Here is a 15049-nt window from a genome sequence, read left to right as displayed (position 1 = left end):
ACATGCAGGGCGCCGCTGGTGATGCTGTTAACTTGTCTCGCTAGAGTCTAAAACAGCAGAACAAAGGGGGCTTGAGATAAGCAGTAAGGAAGGAGTCAGCACTAACTGCCTTCCTGTAATGCCAGGTGCTCTGCTGGGTATGGAGTGTGGCTCATTCCATCACTGAATCACCCCCACTTCAGAGATGACCAAAGTCAGTCTTAGGGCAGGTGAGGAGCTATTCCTGCTCGTGCCGCCCCCTCTGCTGCCACGCCAGTCCCATCCCGTCTTCGCTCCACGAGTGGGAAAGCCCAGCCACGGCTGAGCATCCCTCCCCCGCGCAGCCTTCGGCATCTTAAGTTTCCCGACCGGGGACTGCACCCGGGCCACGGCAGTGAAAGCGCCGAGTCCTAACCACTGGACCGCCAGGGAATTCCCTCTATGTCGTTGTTTTATTTCCTCTAAATCCATCTACAGCCACATCAAACACCACCCTTCTCCCCACACCCACAGATCTGTCCCTTCTCCCACTGTTGGGGTTATTCATGCAGACAGCAGAGCCTTGAAATCAGGAGACACAGGCCCCTGGACCTCTGTACCTTCCCAAGTGCCACTAAAATTACCCCCCTACGTGCATAAAACATGACTGATACGTCAAGAGAGCCGTGGACACAGTGACAATTAGAGAGGAACACAGACTCGCCGATGTGCAGGGGCCGCAGTCGGCCAGGGTCGGCCATCAGCCACCTGAGTCCAGGTGGGCACCATCCAACAGCCCGGCCTCGGCACAGCTTCAAATCGCCTACGTAACACAGACCCCTGGGGATGTTCACAAGTAGAAAAAGCCAGGGAGCCAGGGGGCTGGCACTCTGTTCCCTGGCGTCGGTATTCTGTGGGCTGCATCCAGGGTCTCCTCCCCTGAAAGCCGGGGGCTATTTGTATAGGTCATCAACCAGAGAAGAGCTAAACCCTGAACGTCCTACCAAGGGTCTCTGCATTCATTTTGCTAAGGAATATGCCATTTCTTCCACTAAAATAGTTCTCTGCCACTGAGAGGCTGCTTAATAAATATTAATGTGAATTTATCTCAATCTCTTTTTAAAAATGAGATCCCGAAAAGCCTGAACTGGTGCCTTCTTTTTCTCTCTCAGATCAGTGAAGCAGGGTACCAGCAGGATGTGATGGCTGCACGGGCCCAACAGCTTGATTCCGTCCACGTGCGACACGTGTAAACGAAGCTAACAAATGCGGAGCACAGGTCACAGGGGACGCTGGGGAAGTCTGCAAGTGACTCATTTCAAGTGAGCCCATTCCACTTAAATCCCATGGCCGATTCTAAGAGAGAAGTAAGGGTGTAACAGACTGTAAGCTATGTGACCTCTTCGTGGGTCATAAAAATCAGTTTAGTGGGTAGTGAGCTGCATCCCACGGGATGGGAGGGGAGGGGATGGGGTGGGAGGGGAGGGGATGGGATGGGATGGGATGGGAAGGGAGGGGATGGGATGGGGTGGGAGGGGATGGGATGGGAGGGGGTGGGAGGGGATGGGAGGGGAGGGGAGGGGATGGGATGGGAGGGGAGGGGATGGGATAGGATGGGAGGGGATGGGATGGGATGGGAGGGGAGGGGAGGGGAGGGGAGGGGATGGGAGGGGAGGGGATGGGATGGGAGGGGAGGGGAGGGGAAGGGAGGGGAGGGGATGGGATGGGATGGGATGGGAAGGGAGGGGATGGGATGGGATGGGAGGGGAGGGGATGGGATGGGGTGGGAGGGGATGGGATGGGAGGGGGTGGGAGGGGATGGGATGGGAGGGGAGGGGATGGGAGGGGAGGGGAGGGGATGGGAGGGGAGGGGATGGGATGGGATGGGAGGGGATGGGATGGGATGGGAGGGGAGGGGAGGGGAGGGGGTGGGAGGGGAGGGGAGGGGAGGGGAGGGGATGGGAGGGGAGGGGGTGGGAGGGGAGGGGAGGGGAGGGGAGGGGATGGGAGGGGAGGGGAGGGGATGGGAGGGGAGGGGAAGGGAGGGGAGGGGATGGGAGGGGAGGGGATGGGATGGGGTGGGAGGGGAGGGGATGGGAGGGGGTGGGAGGGGATGGGAGGGGAGGGGAGGGGATGGGAGGGGAGGGGAGGGGGTGGGAGGGGAGGGGAGGGGAGGGGAGGGGAGGGGATGGGATGAGAGGGGAGGGGAGGGGATGGGAGGGGAGGGGAGGGGAAGGGAGGGGAGGGGATGTGATGGGATGGGATGGGAAGGGAGGGGAGGGGATGGGATGGGAGGGGAGGGGATGGGATGGGGTGGGAGGGGATGGGATGGGAGGGGGTGGGAGGGGATGGGATGGGAGGGGAGGGGATGGGATGGGATGGGAGGGGATGGGATGGGATGGGAGGGGAGGGGAGGGGGTGGGAGGGGAGGGGAGGGGAGGAGATGGGAGGGGAGGGGATGGGAGGGGAGGGGATGGGATGGGAGGGGAGGGGAGGGGATGGGAGGGGAGGGGAGGGGAAGGGAGGGGAGGGGAGGGGATGGGATGGGAGGGGAGGGGATGGGAGGGGATGGGATGGGTCATCGTCCATGTTACGGGCTAAACTGTGTCTCCCCACCCCCCAAATTCATACTGTTGAAGTCCTAATACCCAGTACCTCAGAATACGACTACATCTGGAGAGACGGCCTTTAAAGAAGTAGCTAAGGTAAAATGAGCTCATATGCGTGGACCTTAATCCAATATGACCGGTGTCCTTATAAGAAAAGGAGATTAAGACACAGCAACACACACACAGAGGGACGACCGCGTGAAGACACAGGGAGAAGGTGGTCGCCTGCCAGCCAAGGAGAGGCCTCAGGAAGAACCAGCCCTGCTGACACCTTGATCTTGGACTTCCAGCCTCCAGGACTGGGAGACAATAAATGTCTGTTGCTGAGGCCCCCAAGCTGTGGTATTTTTGTTACGGTGGCCCAAGCTGACCAATAGGGGACACCACACACAGTGAGAATGGGTGTCGTTTCATGAAACGTGTGGTTTTTCACACGCAGTGTACTTCCTACTATGGGCCATGACTGAGAAGTTTGAGAGCCACCGTTGTTAAGGGCTCCAGGTCAGCTGTCCTCTCCGGTGCTCAGCAAGTTACTGGAGCATATCTTCAACTCCTCGTTTGAAATGACAGAAAGTATTAATGGATTCAAAATTCTCAATCAATTCTGAGATACAATACCTGATACAGAGCTAATCTGATAAATGAATATACACGTATGAGTGATCATTCAGTCGAACTGCTCCATTTTTTACCAAAGAGGAAGGTGAAGGCCAGGGATCAGAGGGGTGACTGGCCCGAGGTCACACCTGGGAAATCCGACCACCCTCCCCACTCCTCGTGCTGATTCCTGTCCGGAAATCTACGCCAAACCCACGGTCCTGGTCCAGGTAGTCTGCACGCCCTTTCCCAGTTGCTTCAAATTTCAGACTCAATACTTCCATGTGAAAACCGTACTGTTCCGTTTTGGCTTGAATTTAATACTCAGAAATTCCTCTTCTCTTACTCTGACATATTCCAGATACAGAGAAACCCACATTTCAATCATTCAAGTCATCCTTAGCAATAAATAAGTACCTGCCAAGATAACCATTTTTTAGAGAAAATTGGTCAAAGATTAGAGTCAGACACAGCCAAAAGGTTCCCCCCATCTGTTCCCATCTAACTATGAAAATCCTGCAGAGAAACTCTCTTTTTATAACTTTAACAGGTTACTCTGCTGCTAAAACTTCTGATAACATCCACCAAAAGCTCTTTAAGCTGGAAAGAACTGTATAGCATTACGGGGAGAAACACCGACTTTCCAAGTAGGTGAAGTAAGGGAAGATGCTAATGTTTATTGAGCTTCTACTATTGCAGGCAGGATGCCAAGTGGCTGCTACACATTATTTCTGATAATCCTCCAGACATTATCAGACATTATCTTCTTAATCTTACAGTTGAAAGCAGGCTTAGTAAAGTAAGTAAGTTGTCAAAGGCTACATTTAATCAGTAGAAGACACAGGAGGCAAACCCAGGTCTGCCTCAATCCAAGGATCATAACCCATGCATTTCTCTGCACTGCTCTCCTTGCTGAAACAACGTTGTACTGTCTCCATTCTACACACAGAGCAGCCCAGGCCAGGGACACCGGCATCTTGTCCAAGGCCATTCCACTACCCCATGAATGATACACACATACCATCAAAGTAGAAAACTGTACGGTTCTCCAGTTTAAGACCTGCATATGTTGAAACGCTTCAGAAGTCAGAAACAGATCAATATAAACAATAAGAATTACGATGTGTTGAGCATATATTATGCTTCCAGCTCTTTACATACAGCGTCTCAACTCCCTACACCAGCACAGCAAGGCAGACATAATCCTCACTTTCCTGATGAGGAAATAACGCAGAGAAAACAAGCAATTCGATTCAACAAGCACGTACTGAGCCCCTGTGAGCCAGACTTTATGCTAGGCTGGGGTTTGGGGGGTAAAAAAAAGAGTCTCAATTCCAGCTGTCCAGCCTTCACACATAGATTGCTATGGATAAATATCTGCTTTGGGAACATCACTTTATAGTCTGTGTGGAAGAGAGATGAGAAAGGACAACCTGAGAGACAAGGTGCGTCGTTAGAATGTGTCGCCGTACCCTGGACCAGAAACGGCAGCCTGCCCGAGAGAGTGGCAGGCTGGCACTTCGTGCAGCAGACGGTGGGCAAGTGAGCAGCAAAGCAGGCCCCACTCCACTGCTGAAAAGCATATACCGTCTAGACCACGGTGTCCCACAAGACTCAATTCTTCGAGAAGGTGCAGAGTGCCCTTCTTGATACCACCCCAGGATGCTCTACTTTGGTTCACCTACGACTTGGCAAATTAGTATTTTCCCATAACTAGCAAACGCAGTTAATATATTTGGGATTTTGACATACTGATAGTTTTTCTTCACCTCATTATTTTACATGTGTGGTTTCTCTATTGAGAATGCATTTTATTAGCAGGTACTTATTATGTTGCCCTACATAGCATTTATCTCTTCAACACACAACTTAAAGGAAGTCAAAAGCTTCCCTTCATTTCTGTTGGGTTTTTGTTCAACCTCTGCTGTCTATTTCTGAACAAACAAAAGGGATTGTGTAAATTGCTACGGAAACAAATTACAGCTCTTTACAGAAGAGCTCCCACCAGGACTCTACAACGTAACAGTTCATGTGCTCAGCCCTCCTTCGCCTCCACCCAGGTGAAAAATGGAACATATTAACTCAAAACTCCAGAAGAAACCACGTATACCATCTGGGGAAAAAATGCAAGGGGGAAAGAGCACGTCAGGGATGGAAAGCAAGAAGCAGAATAACACATACTGCCTTCACAGTATAAAAACTACGGCCTTCACCTTTGGGCAGGGTTCATGCTGTAGCTCTTTATGCTTTGCTATGAGGCCAAAGGACAAAAATTCAAATCTAAGCCTGTATGTTCTTCATAGCGGGAACAAGACACAACACACAGGGCTTTAAACCCAAACCCTGTATATTTTCAAGTTGGTCCATACTATAGGAGACTTTCAATTATTACAGCCATGTTATTTTACCCATAATGTCTGATACCAAAATCTAGTAAAAAATGCACTTATTTTCAATGCCATTTTACAATTTACTGAAATTCAAAAAAATGTTTAGAACAGATATTTTAAAACCCAGGATTATAAAAGATGGCCAGAAAAGTAATTTTAATTCACAACAGTCTAGAACGACGGTAAGTGAAAGGGCAGGGGGGTGGGGGACGTGGAGGAGGTGTGTGTCCATCTGTCCGGTCCGTCCTGCGCCCGATGCTGTACCGCCGTGTCACCACCTCCACGCCCTCATAGGTGACTGTCGGGCCGACACACAGGGCATCAGCAAGCTCAGATTCCATGTCGGCCTCAGGGTCCTTCTTTCCAGTAAAAACGTTACACTACATCTCTAACTAAATGTGACATAGGTTACATCGCTTTACATGAGTTTTCATACGAATAACTGTAAAATCCATAAGAAATCTCACTGGCCCACAAGTCACGAATCTGCTACCCACGAGCAGGGGCACTAAAGAAGGCAGAAACTCCTCTGAGGGCAGCCAGGGCAGCAACGGTGACTCTATGCATTTTACTCCGAACCCAACGAATGGTGGCTACGGAGGGGAAAGAAGGGAGGCTGCTTTCCAGAAAGAGGCAAAGACCCTGAAATGGCCCCAGTGAAAAACTCCCCACCAACAACCTGTTCTTATCAAAGCCCGTCTCTCAGCCCACGGAACACACCTCCTGCACTGGCCTCCCCGGGTCCTTGTGAAATGCAAGCTCCTGGGTCCAGGGTGGGGCTCTGGAACTGGGCCCGTAAATTCTGAGTTAACTGTTGGCTGAGCGTTACTTTCTTTCAAAATGTATTTCCCCCAGGGCTAAGCCTTATTTGAACCAAATAACCAAATCCACACCCAGCTGAGTAATGGGGGCAGGGGTGGTTTCAGACTGCACCTCTAAGGGCAGAGGTGGGGAGAAGGGGCCGTATGGGGATGTTTGGGAGGTAAAACCTGGAGGACTGCCTGATGAGGACTTAGATATGGGGTCTGATGGGGGGAAAGGGGATCAAGACTGACTTCACCGTTTGTGGTCTGAGCAACTGGACGGAGAGTGGTGCCACGTGCTGAGATGGGGCAGGGAAGGATGGGAAGGCAGTCAGGCGTTCAGGTCTGGAGCTCCGTATAAGAAATAAATGCAAGAGCCATGCGTGCAGAGAGTTCTTGGAGCCTTGGGCCTGTGAGTTTACCAGGAGGAAACATAGGCGGAGAAGATAAGGACGGTGTTGACTGGACCCTCCACGTGGATGGCGAAGCCACCAGGACACAGACAGTGGCGGCGCTGCCGGACAGGGTGAGCCAGGAGCGGGGAGAAGTGACCAGAGCGCGTCAGTGACCACAGCCAAAGGAGAAGCACACCTGCTGTACGGAGCTGGGGTTTCGAAGGAGGACTACCTGGAAGTGGCAACAGGGAAGGACTTCTCTGCCATCTCCAGGCCCCGAGGCACTTGGGGCGCAGGAGGAAAAAACAGCAGCATCTTGAGGGGTGGCCGGGGAAGCAGTGCCTACAGGAATGAGCTGGTCCCCCTCCCCACTGTGGCTCCGTGGGGGCACCACCGCCATTCTGAGCAGGACAGCGCTTTCTGTGCTTTATTTACCTGCGTTACACCTGCATTTAGCGGCCTTGTTCCTTCCTGCGAAACACAAATGACACCTCTTGGTCAAGGTTCTACCAGAAACATTCCCACACATGTGCGAACTCTGTGGTGAAGAGTCACTATCTTAGTACAAGGTTAATGGAACGTTCAGGGGAAAAAAGAGGCTGAGATGAAACAGGGGACTTTGCTATGACAGACCATGAGTTCCCGAGGTCACAGCGGAAGGTCATGAGAGCAGGAAGGGATGGGAAACGAGCCCTGATTGGAAGTACAGAGGCTAACAGAGAGGAGAGTCTGAAGGCGACGGACGAGCTGCAGGCCTGGACCTCGGGTAAGGTCGAGACGCAGAGGCTGAGTGACGAAGGGTGCCCTGGGAGACGAAGGAGGTAGCAGCTGAAGCCCAGGGGCACTGGGCACACCTGGCGGAGGGGCAGACTCAACGGGACAACCCAAAGGGACTCGAAGGGGCTGGGAGTGTAAAGGAAACAAAAGCAGGAAGTGATAATCCTGGCATTTGAACCCAAGGTCTCCCCCCCTCCAAAAATGATGCTCAGAGATAAAAGGTAGATGGTAACGAACATAAATTTACCATTCTACTTAAGGAACCCCCAAAACCTAAAAATCCCTGCAGGTTGTTTTAGGGGAGGGTTAGGGATTGGGGTGGAAGGTAACAAGCTTTGGCTTCTTCCATTTTAGCTGGTTTCTGCGTCCAAAATACCCGACCCAGTTTCTCCAGTTCCTCCCGAAACCCCTCCATCCTCTGTCCCTCCTTCTTTCCTTCCCCTAGATGAAGAAGGAGGTGACGTGTGACAACCGTGCAGATAAGCCTCCTTTTACCCCGCCCACAGGACTGGCACCAAGGGCCTCCTCACCCCACCCAGTCTCTCTTGTTGGCTGCATCTCCCGCCATCCCTGAACCCCACGCTTTGCAGGCATCCTGTTACACTAAACACTGCTCGGCCAAAAGACACACGGGGAGCATTCGGAACTCCTCGCACCTCGCTCCCGCCCGCACGGCTGCCGCAATGCCCCGCCCCAGAGCCTTGCCGCCGCTGTCCCTCAGCCTCCAGCTCAGCTCAAAAGTCACCTCTGGTACTGCACGGACCCAGCATCATGTCCAACTCATGGAGATGATCAATAAACACTTTCAGAAAGGAGATAAAGAGAGCTCCCCAATGTCGTCGTTTACTCTCCCTTGTCCCTCATTGTCTGTGCAGTATTCCTAGAACCCTTAAAATACACTTTCAGGAGCCTTAAGGGTCTACTGCAATTGCACTCACAACTCAAAAACCTATCTACTTTACATGTAAAAACCAAAATTTTTAAAGGAATTGGCAATCCTATTTTTTCTTATTCTCTTCACAGTACAATTCACTCTCGTTCAAAAAGCATCACGTAATCTCGGATCAACAGTTTTCAAAGAGAGAAGGAAGAAGCGGGGGAGGAAACAGGGAGGAATTATTCCTGTCTAGCCCATCTAAATGTATAACTACGGGCTCATCAAAGAGAAATCAAAACAAAAAGTTGTTCCCGGTACTAAAACAAGAAGTAAAATGTCCACTATGATAGCGAGAAAAGCAAAAATAAAATAGGAGTGCTTTTTCTCAATGGGGATTCATCTCCTGCTTCCTGAAAGGGGGCGTGCACTTCAAACCACAAAGTCAAACCTTCACCAGCGTGTGCATTTAGCTAAGCTGAGGCCACACTTCCCAGAAGCCCCTTCCCCGCGTACTCTGAGCCAGCGTGCATGGGGACCTGGAAGCCACAGGCAATGCCCACCGACACTGCTGGGCCGGGGGGGTGGAGGCAGCATCCCTCCCCCAGCTCGTCCAGCCCCCCCAGGCCCTCTGCTGCAGCTTCTCCAGCTCCTGGGCCAGGTGGCCGCTCCTCCAGGGGCTCCCATCGTCAAAGCTGGGGGCTGGGAGGTGCTGAGAAACCAGCTCGGTTCCCGTCCGTCCCCGTGGGGTGGGGTCCAGCTCAGCCCCGCAAGTTCCCGCTCGTCTGTGCTTCCTTCCCACCCACCTCCCCTTCCCAACCGCCTCCCCGACTGCCTGCCTGAGGGCTTCAGGATCCGGCAGCACACACAGAAGTGCTCCGCGTATTGTGCAGGCAGCCCCCACACTGTGTACAGTCAAATCCCGCTCATAAAGCACGCGTGCATGTATGTACATGTGTGCGTAACGACAGAGAACCTCTCCTTGATGCAGGCTGCTCAGTGCCCTACTTCTGACTGGGCCCTGTCCTCGCCCCGCCTAGCCCAGCTGTAGCAAGGATCCCACTTAATTAGGTTAGCGAGAGTCCCCCCACCCTTGATACCCGATCACCCTCAATATCTGATCAAGTTCCTCACACCCCCCGCCCTTCGACGTCTAAGTCCTTGGCTTGCCTTCAGCGAGAATCCTGTTAGGCCAACTGTGCCAGAATTCCCCAGCCCGATGTCTCCTCTGAGTAATTTTCTGTCCACTCCCCCCTCCCTTTGCTGTTGGCTCTGAATCCCCACTTGTCCTTGTATTCGGAGGGAGCTCGGTCTCTCTCCCCTACTGCAATAGAGCTGACCCTACTGCAACTGTCTGGAACAGTCTTCCTGGCCATTTTAACAAGTGTCAGGACAATTTCTCTTTAATGGTGTGTGTGTACTACGTATGCATGCGTGCATTTAGAACCCTAACTGAACTGCGGTTTTCACAGCTTTGTCATTGTTTTCAAAGCGGTACTTCTTCCTTTTCCATAAACAAGGTCCTTTGTGCACCAAAGGCTGCCTTGAAACTGTTTCCAAGCTCACTGAGTGTTTTTTCCTCTGATGAAATACACACATATCACCGTCCCACTGCCAGGGGGCAGTAGCACTGTGCTGAAACGTATCTGCCATCAGCAACTCGAATGGCCACGTGGAAGCAGGCAGTCATTTGGCAGTTAAACGAAAATGTCTCTGTCAAGAGGGGTCAGGGCAAGTGGCTCCCCTTCCCCCACATTAGGAGCTGAGAGGCTAGGGGTCCAGGCTTGTTCTGCCACTGGCTGTGGGGCTGGGAAAGGCCGCTTCACCGGGCAGGACGTCGGTGCTCACCCCTGCAACGGGCCTCACCCGGCTGCGGCCTTCTGCAGCCGGGCAGCACGGGAACGCAGGGGTTCCGGGGAGGGACGCCAGGACGCCGTCCTCCGGGCGCCCATTCCCGCTTCACGGATGAGATGGGTCACCTGGCAGGCACTGCTGCGCCCCAAGCAGCAGAAGGTCTGGGCTGAGCCTCATCCCTCAGCCCAAGCACAGCGGCACCTTCTCTTTCATTCATGCAAGCCTTTCCCTAAAAACTCCTTCCCTTCACCTCCCCCTCACCTGTGTCCGCCACACACCTGCTGAATACCTGCTCATTCTCCAGGGCCCGTCTCAAGCACCTGTTACCTCCTGATGAAAGCTTTTTCAGCCCTCCCTGGAAGACTCCATCTCTTCCCTCTTCTGGGTTTTCCTTAACCCTAAATCCATACAAGTAAATCATCTGGCCAGAGGCTCTGACAAGGAGTGAGGGGGTGGGTGAGCAGGAGGGATCAATCACCTCATAATTCCTATCAGCCATTCCATATCACTTTTAAAATATGAACAAACGCCATGATAAAATGTTATTTAAATGCACCTTCAAAACAAGTGTCCTAGCATTGCACTCCAACGTCCCCTCCACAACCCCCCTCCCGGAGTACTTCCTGAGCGGTCACCGATCACTGCCACCATCACTCATTCATTCCATAAATATTTCCAGCACACCTATGACTATTTTAGATGCTACAAAGGTACAGTGAGCCAAGCAGAGTCACTGCTTTCTTAGACAGCATGTTCTAGTTAGGGAGGCCCTAGGGCTCTAGGGATTGGACTACGGTGTGCTTGCTGGGACGGAGAAGACCACACAAGGAAGAGTCCGCTCCACTCCCAGACTCTTCTCCACACCACCCAGGGTGGTCACCAGCAGTTCCTGGGGCTTCACGCTTCTCCCAGCAGAAAAGAGGAAACCCCTCTCTTCCCAGGCAGCTCGGCCCCTCGTCCCGTAACTTAGCCTTGCTGTCCCCGAGGGGCCCGAGTCTCCTAGAAGGGGGTTTATCAAGAGAGGAAGTGGAGGGTCAGCCATAAAAACTGCCCGCCCTGAAGAAAAGTCAGGACACGACCAGAAGACGCTGTGAGGGCGGGGGTGGGGAGGCCACCTGCACAGACCCACCCCAGAACGGAAGGCGGGAAGGCTGGCCACGTAGAAGGCGGGCCAGAGTGTAGCCGATGTCCTGAGACAAGAAAACACCAAAAAGCAAAAATCCTGACATATTCAGGAAACCAAAGGATGGCCAATGTGGGTCAAATGTAGTGAGCTTCATACTCTCTGTTAAATTCACACATGTTGGTCTGAGCTAATCCTCTGTAATGTTAAATGTATTTCTCAGACTTCCAGCAACAGTTTCAAGTTTTGTATTATGCTAAAGAGATCTATCATAAAATGTCTAAAACAGATTTTCCTGCTACTTTCGGCTTTAGCTCAAAAACAAGTGAAGCACTTTTAGGAGGTGTCTTAACTCTTTCAAACCCGCTGTACACCATTCAGGTATGTTAGGGCACAAGATACATTTCATAGTGTGAGTATCTCTCATAGTAACCGACAGACTTTGGGCAAAGGACTTCATTAGCATCTCAAAGCATGACAGACCTCAGCACAGTGGCCTGATGCTATCTGCCTCCCAAGAAATGAGAAACAAATGAGGCAAGCTACAGGGAGACAATCAGAAGACTGTAAAAGAGTCTCACATAAAAGAGATACAATTAGTAAACAGGCACACAGAACAAATATCCAAACTTGCAACTTACCCAGAAAATACAAATTAAAACAGTAAGGCAACATTTTCTACATACTGAATTAGGAGCACTGCTGCCTGAGGTATAATTAGAACAATCCTTTCAGAAGGCAATTTCCAGTATGTTTCAACGGCAATAAAAGTGTTCAAAACGGCTGACCCAGTAATCCCTCTCCTGACAAAATCTCTCTCCTGCTCAAAAAGCCAAAGCGCTGAAGAGGCTCACCATGGCATTCCCAGTAACAGCGAAAATAAACCAGAAAAAAGAAAGAACGCAAATGAGAGTATTTATTATTAATGCATTCAACAGGATGTGAGTACTGAAGTGTGCCACTAACCAGCCACAGTGGCTTTAACTAGCCACTAATAGGGCTTCTTTTCAAAGTGATGAATGTTTTAAATTGACTGTGGTTAACAGGTGCACATATCTGTGAATACACTAAAAAACTGAAGGGCACATTTTAAACAGGTGAATTGTGTGGTCTGCAAACTAAATCTCAATCAAGTTACTTTTAAAAAAAGGAAAAGCATTTATTATTAATGCATTCAGCCATATGTGGATGCCAGTACAAGCCACTAGGTGACAGGGACAAGAAAAACAGCAAGTCAGACGGATACCTTCAGAGAGCTTGCAGCCTGAGTGGGGAGCCTGTCAATTAATTGAGCGATCGAAATATAGTGGGTGAAAGTGCTCGATGGGTAAGCACATACTCCAGTGGGAATGTTCCAAAGGAACACAAGGTAGTCTTGAGGGACCAAGAAAGGCTTTGTAGAAAACAACAGAAGTGGTTATCTACACTGAGATGTGAAGGATGAACAAATGTTAGCCAAAAGAAGGAAGGAAAGTGGAAAGGAAGAAGGGATGAGGGAGAGGAAGAGAATGAGAAATCCAGGTGGACACACCACACTTTCTTTATCCATCCATCAGTGAATGGACATGGATGGATGCCGCTTTCACTTTTTGGCTATTATGCGTGATGCCCCCAGGAACACTCACGTACAAGTTTTTAGGTGGGTGTATGTCTTCAAACCTCTTGAGTATACACCTAGGAGTGGAGTTGCAGGATCGTATTGTACTACTGTTGATCGTCCACCTTCCTTCCCCAAATCCCAGGCAACAGAATCACACAAATCACTGTATCTAACATTCCCCACATAAACCAAACCCTCTTAATGCCACCAGAACTGGAGAAAGTCCTCCTACCTGAAGCTATTCCTTCTGCTCAGTCTGGTCTGGCAAACACCAAGTTGTTCTTCAAGGTCAAGGTCACCTCCCTCATGGAACATTACCCAAACCATTCTCCCACCTCTGAAAAGAACTGTCAATTCCCCCACGATGCTCCCATATCCATCATTTACTATGGACTCCTCTGTAGGCTTAACCGTGGCATCCTCCCCACACCCTATTCTTTTCATGTCAACAGCTGGCCCCAGCAGCCCCGCGAGTACGTGCCTCAGGGTGGCCTGTACTCTGGATCCACTGGCAAAGAAGATCTTTAAAGGAGTTTTACTAGCTGAACTTGTGGGCATTTTTGGAGCATATTTTTTGTTTAAAAAGATGAACGCAAGCCAAGATTTCAGGCAAACAATGAGCAAGAAATTCCCCTTCATCTTGAAACTTTATTACAAATCCACTGAACACTCTGGAATGTACGGAATCAGAGAGCAAGATCAAGAAAAGTGGCTGAACAGCAAAAATTAGGAATTTGACCATCAGTCAAGGTTTGCCCTCTTTCATAGTATCAGGCAAGATTAAAATTCCAAAGTTGACATGGATGGATTTTAGAATATTTAAGGTTAAATGTAAATTCTAATTAAGTCAGAGGTTTTATTCTTTGGACTAACTGTGAAGAAACTGACGGAAGGTTTGTTTATTATGTTATAAATGCAGTTTTGTTTACTACTCAAAATAAAGTGGTTCTCCTTTAAAAAAAAAAAAACTCCCCTATAATTCTGAATAGATAAATCTTTCAAAATAGATAAAATAGTAAAACACCTATTTTTAATATTTATTACATTTCTTTTCCATTATAGTTTATTACAAGATATTGAGTATATAGTGCCCTGCGCTATACAGTGGGACATTGTTGTCTAATTTATTCCCCTCTCCTTTCCCTTTTGGTAACCGTAGGTTAGTTTTCTATTGTCTATGAGTCTGTTTCTGTTTTGTAAATAAGTTCATTAATACTTATTACATTTTTAACTCACACATTTAAAATCCCATTATCTAAAAATATATTAACTAGAAATACTGCTTTTATCCATTTTCACTTTACCTGAAACAATATTCAAACTCTACATCAATGTCTCTGGTACTACTAGAGCCACTTTGGAATAAAATTCATCATAAAAAAACCCCCAAAAAAAATTGGCCCCAGAACCCATCTTGTGAGTTCCCGCGCACTGGCACACACCAGGGGTGGAGGGGGGGTGGGGGGACCGAGGAGGAGGGGCAGGCAAGAACCCCCAGACTGTGCCGCCTCCATCTGCAAACACCAAGACGGGTTTCCGTACAAGGAGAAGGCTACTCCTCTCTTCCATATTTCATTTCAATGCGGTGATATTTAGAAATGTTAATTATCAACTCTGTGAATGGTACCATGAGCTCTCCAGGAGAAAGGTCACCCAATCAATTAAAATACTATCATTAAAATAATAACAAACTACCACACAATCTGTAATATCCTAGTTGTACAAATGAGAAAATGAAGCCCAGGAAGAATTTAATTCCTGATCTGAGGTTATGGTAATTAGAGGTTGGGGTGAGTGGAAGGAACCCTTGGTCCTCCTGACTTCAGTCCTCTTCTCAGAAGACTCCAATTAACCAAATACCATCACACACAGGCCCTTATGAGGCAGCGGTTTGTTCAACAGGGCCAGATATCCCAAGTTTCTCTCCTTCTAGACCCAGTGTCTTCGGATCACTAATTAATATGACCTTAAATAACCACCAAGTTCCTTCTCTCCTGGGGCTTCTGCAGGGAAGACAGGCCGACTAAACACGCACCGGCTCTGTCGGTGCAACGTGAGAAGTGCGTGAG

At 49.9% G+C, this 15049-nt stretch overlaps 2 protein-coding genes across 5 annotated transcripts in view; one reads left to right on the top strand and one right to left on the bottom strand.

The window, feature by feature from the left end:
* TRAPPC9 (trafficking protein particle complex subunit 9) overlaps positions 1–15049 on the bottom strand; it is a 670396-nt gene that overhangs the window by 430813 nt on the left and 224534 nt on the right. The gene's annotated exons all lie outside the window — the stretch shown is intronic.
* LOC132352064 (protein CEBPZOS-like) lies at positions 7377–13717 on the top strand. The gene is made up of 2 exons (XM_059902395.1): positions 7377–7518; positions 13433–13717. Exons 1-2 carry the CDS (start codon positions 7377–7379, stop codon positions 13708–13710), a joined length of 420 nt encoding a protein of 139 aa, XP_059758378.1. The 3' UTR covers positions 13711–13717.

The sequence above is a fragment of the Balaenoptera ricei genome, chromosome 17 (genome assembly GCF_028023285.1).
Source record: "Balaenoptera ricei isolate mBalRic1 chromosome 17, mBalRic1.hap2, whole genome shotgun sequence".
Taxonomy (NCBI): Eukaryota; Metazoa; Chordata; class Mammalia; order Artiodactyla; family Balaenopteridae; genus Balaenoptera; species Balaenoptera ricei.
The sequence above is the reverse complement of the archived record's forward strand: the minus strand, read 5'-3'. Positions and strand labels throughout refer to the sequence as shown.

What these genes read in the sequence shown, in the direction of transcription:
- LOC132352064 (XM_059902395.1), top strand. Translation starts at nt 7,377, where the DNA reads ATGACAGACCATGAGTTCCCGAGGTCACAGCGGAAGGTCATGAGAGCA. An exon ending in GCTGCAGGCCTGGACCTCGG is followed by an intron (nt 7,519 to 13,432) that starts GTAAGGTCGAGA and finishes TCATGTCAACAG; the next exon opens with CTGGCCCCAGCAGCCCCGCG.